The sequence below is a fragment of the Bactrocera latifrons genome, unplaced genomic scaffold (genome assembly GCF_001853355.1).
Source record: "Bactrocera latifrons isolate USDA-ARS-PBARC rearing strain unplaced genomic scaffold, ASM185335v1 scaffold_16, whole genome shotgun sequence".
NCBI lineage: Eukaryota > Metazoa > Arthropoda > Insecta > Diptera > Tephritidae > Bactrocera > Bactrocera latifrons.
This window is the reverse complement of record NW_017535074.1, coordinates 428,981-452,056: the sequence shown is the minus strand read 5'-3', so window position 1 is coordinate 452,056 and position 23,076 is coordinate 428,981. Positions and strand designations below refer to the sequence as shown.

General features: G+C 32.4%; 5 protein-coding genes across 5 annotated transcripts in view; 4 read left to right on the top strand and 1 right to left on the bottom strand.

The window, feature by feature from the left end:
- LOC108966392 (serine/threonine-protein phosphatase 2B catalytic subunit 3) lies at positions 1 to 2,642 on the top strand (the record flags this gene model as incomplete). Its single annotated transcript, XM_018929253.1, is given in 1 exon segment — positions 1 to 2,642. A coding segment is annotated over 1 exon segment (1,185 nt), but the record flags the coding sequence as incomplete, so codon positions are not given.
- The window catches only part of LOC108966390 (chondroitin sulfate glucuronyltransferase), an 83,035-nt gene that overhangs the window by 59,485 nt on the left and 474 nt on the right, over positions 1 to 23,076 (bottom strand). The window lies entirely within an intron of this gene.
- On the top strand, positions 6,935 to 10,911 carry LOC108966394 (serine/threonine-protein phosphatase 2B catalytic subunit 2). Its single transcript, XM_018929254.1, has one exon. It carries the CDS (start codon positions 7,551 to 7,553, stop codon positions 9,231 to 9,233), a length of 1,683 nt encoding a protein of 560 aa, XP_018784799.1. The 5' UTR covers positions 6,935 to 7,550; the 3' UTR covers positions 9,234 to 10,911.
- LOC108966395 (cyclin-K) lies at positions 15,647 to 17,250 on the top strand. The gene is made up of 2 exons (XM_018929255.1): positions 15,647 to 16,097; positions 16,161 to 17,250. The coding sequence occupies exons 1-2, from the start codon at positions 15,744 to 15,746 to the stop codon at positions 17,148 to 17,150; spliced, it is 1,344 nt and encodes a 447-aa protein (XP_018784800.1). The 5' UTR covers positions 15,647 to 15,743; the 3' UTR covers positions 17,151 to 17,250.
- Positions 17,389 to 22,095, top strand: LOC108966391 (vesicle-fusing ATPase 1). Its single transcript, XM_018929252.1, has 11 exons — positions 17,389 to 17,616; positions 18,446 to 18,628; positions 18,695 to 18,783; positions 18,868 to 19,086; positions 19,194 to 19,339; positions 19,495 to 19,976; positions 20,036 to 20,560; positions 20,626 to 20,916; positions 20,986 to 21,170; positions 21,245 to 21,403; positions 21,474 to 22,095. Exons 2-11 carry the CDS (start codon positions 18,620 to 18,622, stop codon positions 21,604 to 21,606), a joined length of 2,238 nt encoding a protein of 745 aa, XP_018784797.1. The 5' UTR covers positions 17,389 to 17,616; positions 18,446 to 18,619; the 3' UTR covers positions 21,607 to 22,095.

Genomic DNA, 23,076 nt, shown 5'->3' with positions numbered 1-23,076 from the left:
GATCGAGGTTACTTTAGTATTGAGTGTGTTTTGTATTTGTGGTCATTGAAAATCACATACCCGAATACATTATTCTTACTGCGTGGCAATCACGAGTGCCGGCATTTAACAGAGTACTTCACTTTCAAACAAGAATGTAAGATTAAATACTCGGAACGTGTATATGATGCATGCATGGAGGCATTCGACTGTTTACCGCTAGCAGCACTAATGAATCAACAATTTCTGTGTGTCCATGGCGGTTTGTCACCGGAAATACATGAATTGGAAGATATACGTCGTTTGGATAGATTTAAGGAGCCACCAGCATTCGGACCAATGTGCGATTTGTTGTGGTCAGATCCKTTGGARGATTTYGGWAAYGAGAARAATTCMGACTTYTACWCRCACAACTCCGTGCGCGGCTGTTCGTATTTCTACAGTTATGCAGCGTGCTGTGACTTTTTGCAAAATAACAATCTTTTATCAATTATACGTGCACACGAGGCGCAGGACGCCGGCTATCGCATGTATCGCAAAAGTCAAACCACTGGATTCCCATCGCTAATTACCATCTTCTCGGCACCGAATTATTTGGATGTGTACAACAACAAAGCGGCGGTGTTGAAATATGAAAATAATGTAATGAACATCAGACAGTTCAACTGTTCTCCACATCCTTACTGGCTTCCCAATTTCATGGACGTATTTACTTGGTCGTTGCCGTTTGTAGGCGAGAAAGTGACTGAGATGCTGGTGAATGTATTGAATATTTGCTCGGACGATGAACTCATGACCGAGGAGAGTGAAGAGCCCTTGTCCGATGACGAAGCGGCGTTACGCAAGGAAGTCATTCGAAATAAGATACGTGCCATCGGTAAAATGGCACGTGTATTCTCAGTGTTGCGTGAAGAATCTGAATCTGTACTGCAATTGAAGGGACTCACACCAACGGGTGCACTGCCTTTGGGCGCACTATCTGGTGGCAAGCAATCGTTGAAGAATGCGATGCAAGGCTTCTCGCCCAATCACAAGATCACTTCATTTGCCGAAGCCAAGGGTTTGGATGCTGTGAACGAGCGTATGCCGCCGCGACGCGACTCAACGCCATCGCCCGCCGAGGAGGGACAAAAATCGTTGTCGGCTGCCGCTGCAGCAGCGGCGAATGCCAATGCCAACGCCAATGCGAATGCAATCAATGGATAATTCTAAGTCCATAGTGTTTTATTAGCCATGTATGTCTGTATTTAGCCTAAGCGGCCGATTGCAACGTTACGTTTAATAATAACATTGTGTTTGTTGTACTACGGGTAATACATATATACAAGTAAATGAGCGGTCTAGCCACCCAGTCACGAGTGGCGCATATATTTGAAGAAGCGATGAAATGAGCGTAACTCTTAAGTTAAGAAACAATTCAAAAGTTTTAAAGAATGAAATATCAAAATACAAATTGAATGAAGCGTGGAGTTGTGTCAAAAGTATAACAGAAGAAGAATAAGAAGAAAATATTAAATATAATTAAATTAAATATAAATGAAAACAAAAGCAGAAAAAGGGAAATGAAAGAAGTACATAGCAAATTTAATAAATATCTCGTCGTTGTTATTTCATCTCGTCCTACTTTCGATGCATGGTCGGTCGTATGCTAATTTCTTCAATGTTACTGAAACTGTAAACGCATGCGTCGGCGATGCACAATTGCATTGGCGATCCGTGTTAAAACGGTAATATGTTGTATTTCCCGTTAGTATGTAATACGAGCAGTTCAAGTGCATACACGCCCGCCTACACACATAGCCACATAGTATGCATTTGTGTCGGGCAGGTGGGCGTGTGTGTGGAGGGAACTTCACGCGTTGTTGGCGTCGGCGCCGTGCACACTCATCTGGTGATCGTTTTGTGGTCTTATACGTGCCATCTTCAGTATAGTCATACATACATACATATGTACATATGTATGTAATTGCTGCCTTTATTCGTTCTGTTCGCTCGGTCCGACATACATATACATAAATATTTTATCTAAGTCATATGTGTATGGATTTTCCAAAAATGCCTAACAATTAGAAGAATAAACGTACTTGTAAAGCGATTTATTGATTGTAAAAAAATATATATATTTTAGTTAATATGTAGTTAAAGAAATAGTATGTGTACACCCCCGTTAAACTGGCAGGGATGTTGTTGCTAAAATTGATTACATACAAACATACGTAGTATATACATATGTAGTATCTATAAGATACATATATACAAATTTTCTACTTTCTAGCGCTTGCGGAGCGAAACAGTGCATACTCTCATTATAAGAAGTTTGTCCAACGGCACTCACTACGCTCTATACATGTATAACTGCATATTGCCTAACTCTCACACACACACTCTCTCTCTCTCTCTCTATATCTATCTAACTCTCAATTACTTAGACCGAGCCGAAAAAGAATCTCGAAATAATCATAAAGCTTAGCAATTTTTATTTTGGTATTTTTATAATGATTACATGTAATCTATATTGATCTACAAATTAATATTTACAAATACTATACATAATATAAATATATGAATAAAGAATGATTGTTAACCAATTGTGTGCAGATCGCATTAAAAATTGTTTAGTTAATTGTTAATCAATGAATAGAGACTATCATTTTTTGGTTTTGTATAATTTTCTTTCTATGTAAGCGAAATGTAACTATCTACTATAAAGAATTTAATGAAATTTTTCTTAAATAATATTACATTTACTTATAACTGAAATGTGAATTTACAATTAAGATTAAAGCTAAATAAATAAATAAAAATCAAATAAATAATAAATGAATAAGTTAAATACAACAAAAATACAAAAAAAAAAATATTTGCAAAACAAAGAAAAAATGTTGAAACTATCAACGCAATCAGCAAAGCAAATGCTAAGTTAATAAAAGCAAAATACATGCATACATACTTTTTCATTAATTCATAATTATTAAATATAAATATAAAACTTATAGCAATTTGAAGTACTTTACATTATAGAAATACGTACGTACATATAACTTTAAATATCGCCCAAAGAACAGCAAAGATAGAACAGTTTAAACCCATTGCACGAATACACAAAATTAACCAGAGACTTTCGGCATACAAGCGCTGCAAAAACTTTTTTTGAGTTTACACAAATTTTTATTTTCGCAAATTTGGTTAAATATTGTTAGTTTTGTATTTTTTTGTTGTCAGAAATCACCAGGTACACGCAGTCAAAAGAACGCAGTTAAGTTATCGTTATCGACTTTAATATTTTTGTTTTGTTTACAATTGCTTCAGCAAATAGCAGTGAATTTAATTAAACATTTTTCAATTAGCTGATTTATGAGCTACATTAAATTAGTTTCGATTTATGAAATCATCTTGATCGTAAGTTTGATAAAACAATATGACAAGAAATGTTGCTGCGATAACAGCTGCGAATACTTTGAATTAGGTTGTGATCGATGATGATTTATTGATAAATATTTTAATTTTTTCATTGATAATTGCTTTAGAGGGAAATTTATCGCAATTTATTTTCAAACAAACATTTCATAACTTCAATTTGTGAACAGTGATGATTGACTAATAAATTTTCGCAATTTTTATCTGTCCAAATGTAGTACATTTTAGTTGGCTAAAGTAATTAGCCAAAGTAACTTTAATAGTTTTAATTACTAAAAATTATATAAAAAATTTATTACTGTTATTTTCTAAATTAACGTAGTTTATTTAAAAAAAATGTTATATTTAGGAAATTGATTATTATTTTTCTTTTTAAGATAGTTCTTAAAAAAATTAACGATGAACATCAAATCTAACCAATCTAATAAAAGTAAATTGATTTGCGGATCGAAAAAGTAATAGGAAAACTTGTAAACAGCAGTAAAAGAACAGACAAACTTTTTTAAATTTGTTAAAAATTAGAAGTTTTAGGTTTAAAAACTTAACAATATTGTGACAGAGATACTACATTTCTTGAGAAATTTATTTTTATTTTTTTTTTTAAATCGCGAGTAGAAAATTTAACGATGATCAATGTCAAATAAAAGTGAATTATAAAACTTATTAAAAGGAGTAAAAGAAGAGTTAAAATTGGTTGAAACAAGTATTTTCTTTCTAGAGATGCTAAATCTCCTTTTTTCGACACATTATCTTTAAAAGTACCATGAAGGAGTTCTTACGTCCATATTTCCAAGAAATCTAATCTCAATATTTACGTTACGTAAAAATAGTAATTTTGCATATTTAATGAAAATTTCCAAGGAAATGTTTATATTCGTTTTCTGCAATACATTACTTACCATTTCTTCAATATACATATATGTATGTATAATAAAATAATGCTGAACTTATTTAATAACTCAAAATATAACATTTGTATTAACTGTATTTCTAATTTAACGTAAAAAACATATTTTCATTAAATTTCAAATAATTTTTTCCCCAAAACAGACATTGCCATGACTCCGTTTCTATAGCAAAAAGCAGCTGTGAAAGTCTCTATAGTAAAGTAAAGCAACAAGTAATTCAAACACATAATATCAAAATATAGCATACATACATACATATATATATATATATACATAACAAATATACATATTAGGAAATTATTATGAAAAAGTGTGTATTCGTCAGAGAATGTTTCGAAAAAAAGAGTCGCTTACGAATCAAGCGTAGAAACTTATACACAAAAAGATAGTTTGAGTGAGGGATTATATATAAATTGTGAGAAAAATAAAATCGAGAACGCCATAAATAAAAAAAAAAAATTGCAAAGTAGCAGAGAGCACATCTTCATTTCTAGATAAATCTTAAAATTTTTTCAATTTTATTGTAAAAGTTACATATTAATTACGTATATCGTAAAAAAATAAACAAAAACAACTTAATAACAATCCAAGTCATGTTGCAAAGCATTAAAAAGTCATGCAAAAAGGAATAAACAATTATTATAAAAACAACAAATAGCAAAACCAAAAGAAAACCAAAAAAAAATCAACAAAAAAATATTTGCGAGCAAGAAATTACCTTTTAACGGTATACAAATCTTAATGCAATCCCTTATAAAATTTTTAAAAATTTAAGTAACAAAACCAAATTATCAATGTTATTTAAATAAAAAGTATAATAAAAACAACCAAACGTTTACAGACTACAAAATTGAAACAAAATAATAATAACAATAAAAAAAGAAACAAAAACAAAACAAAATATAAGTACCTATCCTCAAAATAAAATGCGCACATTTATTTATTTCCTTTCAAACGATTGTTTTATATCTAAAACTATTTTATGTTTCTAGCAATATTAGCTATTTTAAAAAATTTAACCTAGAATTTGGACGTTTACTTCCTCCTATGATTCTTAAACTCTTTTTATACAATCTTTATCAAAACTTGCTTTGCAATATTCTCTAGCAATCATTACTATCTAACGTTACTGCATTTCCGCTTTTACACCTCTAAGTAAAAAAATGTTACAATTTTCAATTTTCGAAAATTGAAAGTTGATTATGTTTTTGTAAATTTCCCTTTGACAGCTGGTTGTTTTTTAGATTATAAAATGTCAATGGCCGACTAAACACTTAATATTCGAAGCAACGTCTACAATTAGAGGATTTTACTGTAAAAATCACTTGAGTGAATGAACAACGGCAACCAAAAATCGTTTGGAACGTGTAAGTATAACAATAATTTGGAATTTTTATTGTTTTTGACTGAGGCACTGCTTTTTCTTGAGATGATTGACTTGTTGCTTTCGGAAGATATAGGGTTTCTGCAGTTTTATCCACCTTCTGAAAAGTTAGGGACTTTGTTATTCCATATATATGGATGTACATAATCGGTGCTTTKAATGATGATCGCCAATAGCTAAGATGCTGTAAAATAAACACTGAAATTCACCGTGTTTGGACTCCGAAACTATGACTCACTGCGTGTTAGTTACAAAATGAACTTGCTTCATTCAATACTTGGCTATAATATAGTTATTAGAATTATTCAATAGATATTCCATGGCATCTTTAGATATACTTGCCTTGGATTATTGCCAAAGACCAAGCTACCATCTCCGAAGAAATTGTTCAGATCGGTCCACTATGACTGAACTTGCATACAAACTGACCGATTTCTTGGTGTGTAATCCTAATGGCTCGTATGTATATTTTTATAAAAGTATCTATATTTGTTCATTCAATTTATTTTCCATTTCAAACGGGTAGAAAAAGGTAGAAATTAATAAATATTTGATTAAGCGATAAAAGTTCTAGAGTATTTAGCCGCTAAACGCTTTGTTTTCCGTTATTATTAGACTCATGATGATTGCACATAAAATAATTCTAAGTCAAACAACACTTATTTTCATTATCGCTTTCGAAACTAAAAACCAATTGGATGCTGCGCCATAAAGCTAATTAAACGTGCAATTGTAAATAAAATTTACTTTATATTTAACGCATTCAGTAATTAGATTCATAGGCACGTAATTTCCGGTGAAAAATTCAGATTGTGTGAATTAGTTTTATAATATTTGCTACAAGCTTTAACTTTCAAGGTTTCACAATATTAATAAGTTTTAAAGGTCAATCCTAAAGTATAGTTTGGATGGTCTATTAAATTACAACTAGAAACTAAGTTAGAAAATATTCTAAATTAATTAACATTTGAATTATTTATTTGGCATTAAGCATAGATCAGCTGATTAAACATTTTCATACTATGGATTTTTCTTATATATTTCAATTGTACAATAATTACAAAACAATAAGAACCCCTTACTAATAAATGAATTATTCTTATATCTTTTAATTGTTATTGTTTTCTCTGATATATACTTTTATATTATAGATTTTTATTGTAAAACCACCCTTATATCAAAAACAACCTTAATATGCGACCATGTAGTAAGAAAGCGAGTCAGGCAACACTGTAATATTGGACTGTCAAATAGAAGAGATGAAAATTTTTTCACCATTTAGGACTTGAGCAAATTAGCACAAAAGTTGTTAAAAATCGTTGAGAAAATTGTATAAAATAGTGAAGTTTAAACACAAACAATGCAAAGATGAATTTTTCATAAAAGTTCGAGAAACTAACGTAGCCAGTGGAAAAGAAATTTTTTTTGCAGAAACTGGCAGTGGGCAGAGTGCAAGAAAACGATAGGTAAAAAAAAAATAAGGCAAAGAGCAATAGTAGTGCAGTGGCGAGCAGCAGTCAAAAAGGCAAAACAGGTACAAGGCAAGCAAGTAGTAAAAAAGGGAGACAGTGCAAGAAAACAGTGATTGAAAAGAGACCTAGAAAAGGAGTATACGTACAGAAACGAAAAGAGGAATATCAATAAAACAGTGCGAAAAAAAATGAAACATCACTAAATACGGAAAAAATCAAAATTACGCAGACACGTAGTAAATTGTATCACAAACAAATTCGCACACCATATTATATGAAAAATTTCAGAGGTAATACCTCTATATAGTGGTGTAGTGATCAAGATAAGTGCTCGAAATCTGAGCAATTTATTTTTAGGCTCATAAGTAAAAACAATTCTATAAGAAAAAAATGTCTTCGAATAATCAATCATCCGCCGCGCAGGGTGTAAACCCCAGTTCAAATACTGCAAATGCAGCTAGTGGGGCAACAAGTGCGGTTTCAGATCAACGCAATGCTCCAACAGACTCTCCATCTGCTGCTGGCGGCGGTACCACTACAACGACTGCTGGTGGACCAGCAGATAGTCCAACTAGAGTTGCAAAAACACCTGCTGTTAATACAAAGGAACGTGTAATTGATAATGTTCCATTTCCACCCAGCCATAAGTTAACTATGGCCGAAGTGTTTGATCTGAGAACTGGCAAACCTAATCATGACATATTAAAGCAGCATTTCATTCTTGAAGGTCGCATAGAGGAGGCACCTGCATTACGAATTATTCAAGAGGGGGCTGCTTTATTGCGGCAAGAAAAAACTATGATAGACATCGAGGCGCCAGTGACCGTATGCGGTGATATACATGGACAGTTTTATGACCTCATGAAATTATTTGAGGTAGGAGGGTCACCAGCCTCTACTAAATACCTCTTCCTGGGCGATTATGTGGATCGAGGTTACTTTAGTATTGAGTGTGTTTTGTATTTGTGGTCATTGAAAATCACATACCCGAATACATTATTCTTACTGCGTGGCAATCACGAATGCCGGCATTTAACAGAGTACTTCACTTTCAAACAAGAATGTAAGATTAAATATTCGGAACGTGTTTATGATGCATGCATGGATGCTTTCGATTGTTTACCTCTAGCGGCTTTAATGAATCAACAATTTCTGTGTGTCCATGGCGGTTTGTCACCGGAAATACATGAATTGGAAGATATACGTCGTTTGGATAGATTTAAGGAGCCACCAGCATTCGGACCAATGTGCGATTTGTTGTGGTCAGATCCTTTGGAGGATTTCGGTAACGAGAAAAATTCAGACTTTTACTCACACAACTCCGTGCGCGGCTGTTCGTATTTCTACAGTTATGCAGCATGCTGTGACTTTTTGCAAAATAACAATCTTTTATCAATTATACGTGCACACGAGGCGCAGGACGCCGGCTATCGCATGTATCGCAAAAGTCAAACCACTGGATTCCCATCGCTAATTACCATCTTCTCGGCACCGAATTATTTGGATGTGTACAACAACAAAGCGGCGGTGTTGAAATATGAAAATAATGTAATGAACATCAGACAGTTCAACTGTTCTCCACATCCTTACTGGCTTCCCAATTTCATGGACGTATTTACTTGGTCGTTGCCGTTTGTAGGCGAGAAAGTGACTGAGATGCTGGTGAATGTATTGAATATTTGCTCGGACGATGAACTCATGACCGAGGAGAGTGAAGAGCCCTTGTCCGATGACGAAGCGGCGTTACGCAAGGAAGTCATTCGAAATAAGATACGTGCCATCGGTAAAATGGCACGTGTATTCTCAGTGTTGCGTGAAGAATCTGAATCTGTACTGCAATTGAAGGGACTCACACCAACGGGTGCACTGCCTTTGGGCGCACTATCTGGTGGCAAGCAATCGTTGAAGAATGCGATGCAAGGCTTCTCGCCCAATCACAAGATCACTTCGTTTGCCGAAGCGAAGGGTCTGGATGCAGTGAACGAGCGCATGCCGCCGCGGAGAGATCAACCGCCAACACCCAGTGAAGAGCATATAAATAGTCAGGGAGGCACAACTGCGCATAATGGGTAATTAGACTAAAATGTGTAAGTTATGAATATTTCATATACAATAGAAAATGATATATGTATGTGAGAGACATGTAGAGGGATGCATAAAACTTTGAAAGTGTAATACCTACATACGTTCAAAATGTGCAATGCAATTAAATTATGCAAAATGTTAAATACCATTTATTAATTCATTCAAGTTTAAAGTTGATGAAAGAAATTACATATAAAATAAACAATAAAGCATTATTTAAGCCAAGCACCTATTGCAAGTTACAACTTTTGTTGTTCTAAAATATTGAAAAAACAAATTGCAAGAAAAAATATGCCAGTCATTACTGTTTTTATAATACTATTCTTTAGTTATGGACTACATTTTAATGTAAACATACACTTACTTTAATAAGCGACGTTAAAAATATATAAAAAATATTAAGGACCCTGTAAAAATTTCTTGAGTTTTATTTATTAAAATGGCATTCCATTTTGGTACTCCATCCACATTTTTTAACTTGTACTGAAAAAATATTTTTTTTACAAAATATAAAACCAGTGATGCTTCTTGAAACTTGCTGCTACAATATTATCTTACCTACCATTCACTTGATATACTTTTGAATTTGGAAACCCACCAAATATCTGACTGGCTCATTTTGGTGTGAAACCCATAGAAACATATGCAGTCTGTATTTTAACTTTTTACAGCATGATTAAATCAGTCAAGCTATTATGTTCTGGTGTCATCATTAACTACAACATTATTTATAATGAATTCTATAAACGGTATGTTGGTACTAAAACACTTTTCCAACGACCCATAGGAAAGAAAGAAGGGTGCAAAGTTGGTGAAAGTTTTTAAATACATATAAATTGCACACATGGGGAAAATTTGTTAACTTAGATAAAGACATAAAAAAAAAAAAAAAATAGAAAATTATGATGAATATCTTATTGTATTGAGCAAGTACAAGTTCTTTAAGAGATATATGTGCTGTTAACTTTTAAATGAAGGGAACAGGGCATATTAAAAACCAGTGACATTTTTATCGTTTGTTAAATATTCACCAAGTTCATTCCGAACATTAAGGAAGTGAATTTGCGTTTAGATTCGAAGTGGAACGTTTTAATAACAATTAAATATTTATTTATTATGTTTACAAACCACTTAGCAACATAAAATTATATACATATATATGTTAAAAAAAATCAAAGTGGGCAAAGCAAAAGCTTAGTGTAAACTAAATAAATTATGTATTATGTTCAGTAAAACGACAAAACTGTGAATGGCATAATTGAATGACCGAAAAGTTGGCAAAGCAAACTGCTTGTTGTTGGAATATTTATGGTGTTAAATCATAACGTTGCTGATGGCGAAACAAACTAAGTCAGTTTTACAATCATTTTCCCCCGACTTATAATTAAGGAAAATAATGCGATGTATATTTTCAGAAAATGCTCGTAAATTTTTGCTTTCATAACTTCAAATTTGTATTTTTAAGTAAAACTTCGACAACTTGCGCTATCGGCAACAAATGTCACCTCTGTATGTATGAATATTTCAATGAAATGTGTACGGCGAGCGAATGACAAATGCACATAACATATGTTATAATCAATGCATAATGACAATGCAAACATATACATATACTCGCAAAAGAAAAACAACAAACAAACAAAAAAAAAAAAAAAAAGAAAGAAAACCACACATATAAATATTAAAATTATAGTTAAAAGGAGCTGTACGAAAGATCAAAGTAAATGGATTTACATTTAAGTGTGTTTCATGTCAAAAGGCTAATAGCAAAAACTTCATAAAATTACGATTAATATAAATTTGATGCCAAATCAAATTAAAGATTATACAATACATATAGTATAAGGTCCCAAGCTTGCTAAGCACTAATTAAGCAGCATAATTATTAAATAACACTAAGTCAAACATGTTTATGAATGTAATACACACTGAATTTCTCCAAAAGCAAAGCAATTTAAATTCCACGTCGACAGTGTTACAAGCAGTGCGAGTATCATGTAAAAAATGGGAGTCGTGAAAATGTTAAATAATAATTATTATGAAACACTTAAAATCAATTAAATTAAAAATGAAGCAACATACATATTTATATAAACGTGTGTTTAATAACGCTGCAGTTTAATACAAAAATGCATTTTAAATATTTAAACACACCATTGGTTTATGTGTTTTTCCTTTGCAATATAAGAAATAAACATTGCCTTCAATTTAATGGCAAATTATAGGAGTATTTTTACATTTCAAAATCAAATTAATTAAAATTATGTGAATGAATGTATAGTTAATGTTTAAAGCAAACAGTGCGCATTTAATTTGAAAACAAAATAAGAGCAACAAGTGAAATTAAATCAAAAATATAAATAAAGAATTTTAAACTACTAGGAATGGAATGGAAACAAAATCAACATACATATAATTAATGCTTAAAAGATATATATGAAGAACATATTTAGCGCATTTCATGTATTGTAATATCTATTTAAGTGTAAGTAATGAAATTATTTTTTATGTTATTGTATATAAATAAATGCTCTGTGCTTAAACGAAACTTTTTTTCAACTACTGTTGTCATTATGTTATGCTATTTTAAAAGAATTTTTAAACATAGATAATTATAATAATAAAATCGAATAATTGTAACTTATTTAATTTTTTACAATTTTAATAATTAAATTATTTGTTCGATAAATGAATTTACATGTACTTATTTGATAGGAAATATGAAATGCATAAACTTAAGAAAAAATTAACTAGTAATTATTAATAATATATCTCAAAAAATTAAACATAATTTAGTAATAAATTGAAGAGACAATTGCAAACAAGATAAAGTGTGATAAACACAGAGTTGAAGAATTGGATTTTCGAAGTTAAACTTAAATAAAATTGAAATTAGAGCACGCAGAATAAGTCTGCAGTGAAATGTGAAAGCAAATTGAAATTGTTTTGGCATGCCAGAACCTGCACTTCAAACAAACTTGCTCACACACTCATTAAGAGCCGATAAATATGCGAATTGAATAGCTGAAATGGATGAAATTTAAAAACATCTTTAAAAAATCGAAAAAATGATTAGAACAAAAAGAAACACAGTGTGTCATTGTCGGTGCCACTTCTAATTAGCGATTATTTCGTACCCACTCTTAATGTTTATAACAGCATTAAGTTCAATATTTAAACATTTACGATATATGGAAAAGTAATAGATCTTCTTTGACATGGCCTACGGTTATGAAGAATTAAACAACAGTTAATCATCCTTTACCAAATATCGAATCACATTGAACTAAAAATATAATTGCAACTTCAGCGCTATGCAAATGTTTTCAAATGAGTACTACACACACAGGTTGTTGAAAAATAGTTAAAACTGGAAGCAAACATACATATATGCGGGTATAAAGCTAACAACTAGATAGTGATTTTGAAATATATTTCCAATGTGCAATATTGAGTATTAAGCCGTAACTGGCAAAAAGTAATAATATATCGGATTGCAAATGTGAAAGCAAACAAATTTCGCTTAACGCTCAACTTTTGATTTGCGCTCGAACGATGATATTTTATACACGTTTGTATAGGTATAAACAATCAAAATTTTTAAAATTTTAGATATGCAATATAAAGTTTCCTTAAAAATCTAAATACACCATATGTTAAACAGTGACCATTGAAGCAGAATTATTCACCTTTCTAAACGCTCGTACATGCATTACGAAATTGTAATGGATTAACAAGTTTCACGTATAAATTATATAAATTGGAATGCAAAATGAAATAAAAATAGAGTTGACATTTATTGTTGCCAGATATTTGTTAAAAAATAATAAAAACTGCACTTTGTAACATTTTAAAAAAATCTAGCATAAGCAGCAATTAAATTCGCAACAGTTGAAAGGACGTTAAGATGCATATGAAATTACCCATAAATAAAAAAAATATATATACGTATTAACAAAACGAGATCATTGATTAGTACCAATGATAATATTCGACATTTTAAAGATATAGCAAAAGCACATTTAATTCTAAAAATAACAGATATCACAATCACAATACTATAAACACTTATAAATACTTACATATGTATATTAAATATATGTACGTAAATACATACAAAATTAATAAATATTTCCTTAATTTCATAATTTAACCCTATAGCACAATTTCCTTTGACTATTATTAAGATTGTTAAACATTTCTTTGATTATACATGCATACTTTTGTATGTACCTGTAACAGATGAGGGCCCGAACCATTAACAATTACCGGGTTTTCCGATATATTGGCAACGTAAAAAATTAGGTTGAATTTGAAATTGAAATACTATTTGCTATAACCTTAAAGTAAATGATCAAACTAAGACACTACGAAAGTATTCCTCATACAAATTTCCTCCGCTGTTCGGTGTGGAAATAACTTTACTGTTAAATCTCTAAAGAAAGTTGTGTTCATAGTTCAATCTATCACTGCAAATAACTCTTTTCTGCTATGTCACAACTATTTGTAAACTATTATATCTTAAATAACCAGCTGCTTTGTGCCATATTTGTGAATACGAATTTTATATGTATTTGATTTAAAACTTCACTATATCAACACTTCAACTACCAGTGATTAAATTAGAAATGCAGCTCTTAATAAAAGTTAATATTTAGTAGCAGTTAATAATTTTTTAAATTAATTTTATTTGTAAATATTTCAAATTCTAATTTAATTTTTAAACTATCCATAATTAAAAATTTTCCGTTGCAGTTTAGTGTTACCACTCTGTTTTTACAGCATGTTGACCTTTATATTATTATTTTAAGTAATAACTCCTAGATTACAAATAGCATTCGCCTACTAAAGCAATTCTAAAAGTTAATAAAAATATATATAAAATAACTAAATTATATATATACATATATAAATTGTAATTTATAAGCAAGATAATGTTAATTACATTTTAAGTGTCTATGGTATAAGATAATAAAAATGCAAATATATAAGAGTACACGCATGCATTGTATCATTGAACAACAACTACAACACCAATATCACAATTCCTTAGCTGGACAATTTCCTCAAAAGAAAAACAAAAACTATTAAATAAAAGTTCACTACTGAAACCTAATAGCACTTTTACGTCACCTACATATTTATATATATCGAGCACTAAGTATGGCAATTATGTAGCTACATAATATATGCATAACATGTATTGTACTACAAGTGTTTACATACATACATACTAATATAAACACATATGTACAATTACTCCCATTAGAAATAAATTCATAATTCAACATACTCTAAGGTCAATCATTAAAAATCTACAAACGCAAACTTCTCAAATTCTTTCCAATTTAGTCATAAAACTTTAAGGGCAAACTTGCGTACGAACAAAAAAGTTATTAACCTAAGCTAATACAAAACAAAGATGGATGAAAAGAATATAGTTGCAAATGAAGTCAGTATAAAATATAGCATAAATATTCATTCCGTATTGGGGCTTTAATAAAATTAACATACAATCTCTTCTAAGAGAAGTCATTAAACAAATTATAAGGTTACACATAAATAAAATAAATATATCATATGTATCATAAAAATATAACAACATGGTAAAGCTGAGAGGAATATTGATTTAATGAATAATGAACCTAGTTACATTTCTACTAAACTAACTTAACTAAACTATTGTAACTTAACTTACTAAACTATAGAAACAAAGGAATGAAGAAATACCAACTATGAAAACGCTATGTGGAATACATTTTTTTACTTATACATCTACTTATATTTTAAACTTAATATATTCAATTTTATGAATTTAAATTATATACAAATAAAATAATCAACAACAAAGCAAGATATTGATGAAATCCGAAATAAAGAAAAACCAAACGTCTTTTACTTACATAGCAACGAATTTTCGTAAATTTAAGTGCAAGATATTTGAATTTGAACAAGACACTTCTAATAGTTTAATGATAGCGAACTGGCATAAACTGACCATTTCCTTTGTGAAGCAACGCTTGTTGCAGATATTCACTGTGCACTAATTCAGCATATTAGTTAGGTAATGCCTTTATATATAGTTTAATTACTAATTTTCAAATGTGTATGAATTAATAAACTTATAAAAAAGCGGCAATAAAAATTTATTTTTCACAAATGTCATATATCACGGCCATGCCACGATATATGATTTTGTTATTTTAATATTATTTGCATACACATACAGTCATTTCATTTATGCGTTATAACTTCACCAGGATCCGGAAACTAGCAGACTTGATGAATGAAGCACGCAAATTTTTCATTAAATTTCAAAATTTACACAACTTAAACTTGAGAAATAGCAACTCTGTGACAACGATATAAATAAATAAAAGGCTTTGGCAACTCTTATCAAAAACAATTAGCTGTCAATTTCGTCAACAGTTGTTTTAGCTAATTTTATGTGTGAAAAGTGTAAGTTTATAATATTACTGGAACAAATAAGTAAACAATATGCCGTGCTGGTACTGGGATAAAAAGGACCTGCGTGATACACCTTCCATTCTGGATGGTATATCGTTTGAGACTGAACGCCGCTACCGAAAGGAGGGTGCACGCTTTATAATGAATTGTGGCACAGAGATGGGACTAGGTCACAATACTATGGCTACCGGTGTAGTGTATTTTCATCGCTTTTATATGTTTCATTCCTTCAAAAGTTTCCCAAGATATGTTACTGCTTGCTGTTGCCTCTTCCTTGCCGGTAAAGTTGAAGAAACACCGAAGAAGTGTCGTGACATAATAAAAATAGCAAGAACTTTACTCTCCGATAACTATTTCTATTCCTTCGGAGAAGATCCCAAAGAAGTAAGTTACACAAATTATTTATTTTTTGTTTAATGATTAACTGAAGTTTATATTTTGTTGTAGGAGGTTATGACATTGGAGCGCATTTTGCTGCAAACTATAAAATTTGACTTGCAAGTGGAACATCCCTACACATTTCTTTTAAAATATGCGAAGTGTTTCCGTGGTGATCAAGTGAAATTACAAAAAATGGTGCAAATGGCTTGGAATTTCGTAAATGATTCGCTTAGTACGGTTGTATGCTTGCAATGGGAACCCGAAATTATCGCAGTGGCACTTATACATCTTGCTAGTAAGTTGAGCAAATTTATGGTCGCCGACTGGGCTGGACGTCAGCCGAGTCATAACCGTTGGTGGGACATGTTTGTATCAGATGTAACAATGGAGATTCTTGAGGATATATGCCATCAAGTTTTAGACTTATATCAACCCAATCAAAAAGAAACACCTGAATCCAATAGTCCACCACAAAAACCACCTAGTCGCGCAGATAGTCCTACACCAACCAAACCTGTCATTACCACTGCTAACACGAGTTCACCCGCTGCAAAACTAAAGCCACCACAACCTAGTACTTTTAACTCTGTCACAAATGCGCAACCCGCGATACCAGCTGCTAGTGAGTTGAGTAATATTCAAACCATTAGATCACTGGCAAATTCTGGTCCAATCGCTCCGACAGTTGGAGAACCAGCTGCTATACCTACGGTCGGTATGGCCTCAACTTATCACAATATGTATCCGATACCTTCTTCAGTAACTGCACATCCAATACATTCGCTTTATAATTCAAAAGTTCCTGCTCCACCTCAACCGCCACCACATAATTACGCAGGTCCTGGTGGACCATCGAATGTCGTACCCCCACCACTTCCACCACCTATAGCACCATATAATATGCCACCAGCAGCGCCATGGGGAGGCCCAGCTTTGAATACAAATTCACATTATCCATCAAATGTACAACCGCCTATGCCACCTGGACCAAGTGGTGGGAGTTCACAGCACGGTTATCAGGGAACTTCCCAATATTCTCGACGTAATTACATGTGATTTATATTCTCATTAAACGCGAAGCAAGATTTAAAAGGATTAAGAGTTCTACTAATGTAAAGAATATTTGATACATATAAGAGATAATATAAAATAAATACAGTCTATAAAAAATTTATTTTTTCTATAGCCTGGATCATATGAAATCAGAGGTTTAAAAGTCTTCATATTTATATATTTCCCTTAATACGAGTTCAGAAGTTTATTTACAAATGTATTTTACAGCATCTGGCAGCTTTATATGCATATGTCATCAAAAAGCACGTACAAATACAGACGTAATCAGTTTTCAATTATTAGTAAAGTGCTCATAGAGTGAATAATAATACTAAAAATCTATTTAGATAAATTAAATTATATTAATATAACAGTAGGCAGACATATAAATACAACAATTAAAACTTACAATTGTGTTGCTGTTATAAAACACTATTGCAATTTGTGTCTACTTCCAAGATTCTAAAAAGTGAGTGCTTCGTGGCTGCAATTAGCACCGACTCGGTGATGAAAGGAATATAGCAAATTAGTAAAATTTTAACAGCAAATGCGCCTCTGATTTGTACAATCACCATTAGCAATCTCTTCTGGTGAAGAAACAATGATGGGCGTTGTGAAATTTCCATAAATACTGACGTAGTACATAGTATTTATTACAAGCATTATTTTGCAACTTCTTTCATGCACTAAATTGCTGGAAGTGCGGCTAGATTGTCAGCATTTTAACTTCATATTTCAAGCTATTTTTGCTATTTTTAATATGTGTGGCATTGAATAAATCGTGTTGCAAAGGATTTTTATATTTGTAGTTGACGCATTTCATGCAAACATAAACAAACTTTTGACAGTTCACACGGTATGCAACAAAATCATAGCATGCTATTTTCCCCAAATAACATGTTATATCTTCATATATCGTAAACAATAATACGATAATATATGATATATTTTGATTAAATAAATACAATATACATTGAATAACTCTTCTAAACTTGAAAACTATTTAAATTTAATAGAAGATTGCATAATTATCAAGTAAAAATATTATGCCAAACATATTAATTTTATAACGTCAGCAACCTGCAAATATTCATTAACCCCAATTACCGTAATTCGAATATTAAGGATAGTTTGTACGTTATTATGAATCAGCTCTTGTATAAAAATCAACATCTTCAAACATGTTTATATCTTGAAATTCAACGTTTTTTTCTACCGAAGTATTTTTTGTTTTTAATAGCAGCGAGTATTATAAAGATTACGAAGGAATAGTTACTTTAGAAATTTATTCTTTGCAGGTAAATGCATACATGCCAATTTATGGATCGATATTCGGAATAGAAGTGAAAGAACAAGCAGCTACCCTTATTTTCCCTGGATATTTTCTCCAAAGCAGCAGTCGGGCTAGATACTTTCGCAATTAAGAAGATAGTCAATAATTGAATTCTATTTGTGCAGTGTGTAATACCAAAATGTCCTACGTAGGTTGAATAATAGTTTCATAAGTCAATTGCGGTGTTAAAATTAATTACCATATATTTTTACAGCGTTTGAAAGCAACAAAATGTCCCACAGACGAATTGTCGGTAACAAACAAGGCCATCGTGAATATTAACGATTTTCCAGAGGATGTTAAGTACGTATGGAAAAAATATTTCAATATATAAACTACATATAATTATTTTCAAAGTATATAACGGTAGTTTGGAATATTTTCAAGGTATGCCGACATATCGCCTGGTCCAGGACAACATTACATATTTGCGCTATTGCATACCAACGAGGTGGCCCGAGGTCATGTTGGATTTTCGCTAGTGCAACGAAAATGGGCCACACTATCCATCAATCAGGATATCGATGTGAGACCTTATCGTTTTGATGCCAATTCCGATGTCATAACACTTGTCTCCTTCGAGACAGACTTTTTGCAGAAGAAAATGTAAAGTAGTTTTTATGCAATATTTAACATTATCGATTTATCCACTACTCTCCTTAGTAAACAAGAACAAATAATTGTTATTTTTTTTTGTATTATTTTAACTGCAGTACTTCCCAGGAACCCTATGACTCTGATCAGATGGCTAAAGAGTTTTTAATGCAATTTGCTGGCATGCCATTAACTGTTGGTCAGACCTTGGTATTCGACTTTCAGGGCAAAAAGCTGTTAGGACTTGCCGTCAAAACATTAGAAGGTAAGTTTGAAAACAATAATTCAATAAACAAAATTTGACGATATTTAAGGTGAAATTCTTATTTGCTAAGCAAGTAGGACCAACCTATTTGAATATAAGTTTTCTTAGGAAAATTAAAATACTTAATTATTATAACGTTTATTTTCACGTTACAGCTGTGGACCCCAAATCACTTGGGGAAGGAAAAGAAACAAGTACTAAAAATGTACGCTTTGGTCGCATACTGGGCAATACAATCGTACAATTTGAGAAAGCCGAGAATTCCTCTCTAAACTTGCAAGGCAAGTCAAAGGGTAAAATTGTACGTCAATCCATTATTAATCCCGATTGGGATTTCGGCAAGATGGGCATTGGTGGCTTGGATAAGGAATTCAATGCTATATTCCGACGTGCTTTCGCGTCTCGTGTCTTCCCACCGGAACTTGTGGAGCAGCTGGGCTGCAAACACGTTAAAGGCATACTCCTGTATGGCCCACCTGGTACCGGTAAAACGCTGATGGCGCGTCAAATTGGTACTATGTTAAATGCGCGCGAGCCGAAAATTGTTAATGGCCCACAAATTTTGGACAAATACGTAGGCGAATCAGAGGCTAATATACGACGTCTCTTCGCCGAGGCTGAGGAAGAGGAAAAACGGGTAAGCAGAAAAAATATATAATAAACAAACCATAGAATTCACTTTATCTTTATCTTCAGCTTGGTCCCAACAGTGGTTTGCATATTATAATTTTCGATGAAATAGATGCTATCTGCAAAGCACGTGGCTCGGTCGCTGGCAATAGTGGCGTACACGATACAGTGGTCAATCAATTGCTCGCTAAAATCGATGGTGTCGAACAATTGAACAACATATTGGTTATCGGCATGACAAACAGACGTGACATGATTGACGAAGCTTTGCTGCGACCCGGTCGCTTGGAGGTGCAAATGGAGATTAGTTTGCCCAACGAAGAGGGTCGTGTGCAAATTCTGAATATACATACGAAGCGTATGCGGGAATTCAACAAGATTGCCGGTGATGTTGACTCAAAGGAAATCGCTACATTAACGAAGAACTTTAGTGGCGCCGAGCTGGAAGGTTTGGTGCGTGCAGCACAATCTACCGCTATGAATCGCCTGATTAAAGCCGACGCGAAGGTGCATGTTGATCCGCAAGCGATGGAGAAGCTTAAAGTTACACGCTCTGATTTCTTGCACGCGTTAGAAAATGACATTAAGCCGGTAAGTTGACAATTGATAGAAATTAAATAGTTCTTGTTAACTAATATTGCTTTGCATTCCACTAGGCCTTTGGCACAGCACAGGAGATATTAGATAATATGCTATCACGTGGCATAATCAACTGGGGACAGCCTGTGGCCAGTCTACTTGAAGACGGCATGCTGTATGTGCAACAAGCGAAGGCAACCGAAAGCTCTGGCTTGGTGTCGGTGTTAATTGAGGGCTCACCCAATTCTGGCAAGACCGCATTGGCTGCTAAATTGGCAAAAATGTCCGATTTTCCATTCGTTAAAGTGTGCTCACCCGAAGATATGGTCGGCTATACCGAATCGGCCAAATGCTTACACATTCGAAAAGTAAATATAAAACAGCTGATCGCATGAAACAAATATTTTCTTAACATTTTACTCTACTGTTTTACATAGATATTCGATGATGCTTACCGTTCCACTTTAAGCTGCATTGTTGTCGACAATGTCGAACGCTTGCTAGACTACGGTTCAATTGGTCCACGCTACTCCAATTTGACACTGCAAGCGTTGTTGGTTTTGTTAAAGAAACAGCCACCAAAAGGGCGCAAACTGCTCATTTTGGTTACTTCAAGCAGACGGTAGGCTACAACAACTGTTTATTTCTTAAAATATTTATTAAAATAATTGTTTACTTTGCATGGTATGCGTGTAGTGCCGTTTTGGAGGAAATGGAAATGTTGACGGCGTTCACCTCCATCTTGCATGTACCAAATCTGTCTAGTCCAGAACATGTATTAGCCGTGCTCGAACATGCCGAGATATTCAGCAAGGGCGAATTGCAGGCTATTGGCAAGAAGATGTCTGGCAAAAAGTGAGTAGAAAATCGAAAGATAAACAAAAAATGCTACTAATTCACATATTTGTGCTTTATTATTGTATAGGATATTCATTGGCATCAAAACATTGCTCGGTCTGATTGATATGGCGCGACAAACGGAACCACAGCATAGAGCCATTAAATTCCTCTCAAAAATGGAAGAAGAAAATTTCTTAGGATTGGCTAAGGATCAGTAACTAGTACGAAAGGAATTCAACATGTCGATAGTGGAACTTAAGGATATTTTCTGAATATAAAGACAACATTGTGTTAAAAGTATGAACTAACAAAATGCATATACACATATATAATAACGAAAAATTGCGTAACATTAAATTAACTTATTACACATTATAAATTATGCTAAAGAGCTGCACATATGCATGCAAAACAATTTGAAAAATGGTGCGTAAATATTGCTAAAGTGAAGCAATTGTTAATCAACGGTGTTGGGCGGTTATTGAGCGAGCCGTGCATGAAAAAATAAAGCGTATATACGAGTAAAGTGTAGCATGAACAAATTAGTATTGATTTGTAGGCTTTTTAACAAACATAGTTAAATTAACGGTGAAAGTATTAAATGCTAATATTTGACACAAGGGACAGCGGTTTATATGTGATTGATTTATAGTTGATAAAATAAGCAATTGTGGAGAAGAAAAATTAAAATTAATTAAATAATTAATGAATTAGCGTATTTAAGTCCCTTGCTTTGCAAAATCTCTCCACTAAACACACCAACATACTTCATTTAATCTAAACCACAATTTTAAATATCGTTAGCGTTGCATCGTTTAAACCGTCCTACTATCAATTGGCGCTAGCAAACATATTTCTTTAAAATATTGTATTTAGTTATGTTTGCATTAATGTTAAAAAATATAAATACTTATTAGAATTCCTACATTCCAAACTAAAATCTTTAGATGCTAGTCTAAATGAGCCATGAAAAGTATTTAAATCACAGCATTTTGACATACATACGCATGAATAACTGTATAATGCAGCTGGATTTTGTTGCCAGCAAAACATAGCAAAACAAAGTGCATTAATATCATCGTATGAATGTCAAAATGTCTGCACATAGGGCACACGTCATATTCACAATTTCTCGAAATTAATTTATTGGCAATAAAAATAAAAGTTAATGTAACGAAAGCTTACTTGTATTAATTACAATTGGCTAAATTATAATAGCTTACTTGCTTTTTCATAAAAAATGCTTATTATTATAAATGTCTAATTACGGGACAAGGGCCGCAGAAACTTAACCTCAATTAATAGCATTAAGACAACCAACGACACTTTGTAGTAAAAATTCTCTTATAATATTATTAATAGTGTGTAAATATAATTTATATTGTTATACAACTCGCGTGCGAGCTGTTAGAAAAAATACTGTATCAATCGCTAGAAGTGCAGACCTAATTATTTTATTTTGTTTGCACTCAAAACAACAGAACCGAACATTTATGAGTTCTAAAGGTCTAACTATCGCACGGTTCACTTACATGCAGTAGATTTCTCAGAATAATACGAAGTCCAGAAATTAAGAAATATTATAAGATTATTTTTTGTGTGCCAGGTTTTTGGAATGTGAACCTTTCAAAAACATGTTATTAGCTAAAACAATGAAAACTTTGAACAATTGTAAAAAATTAAACATT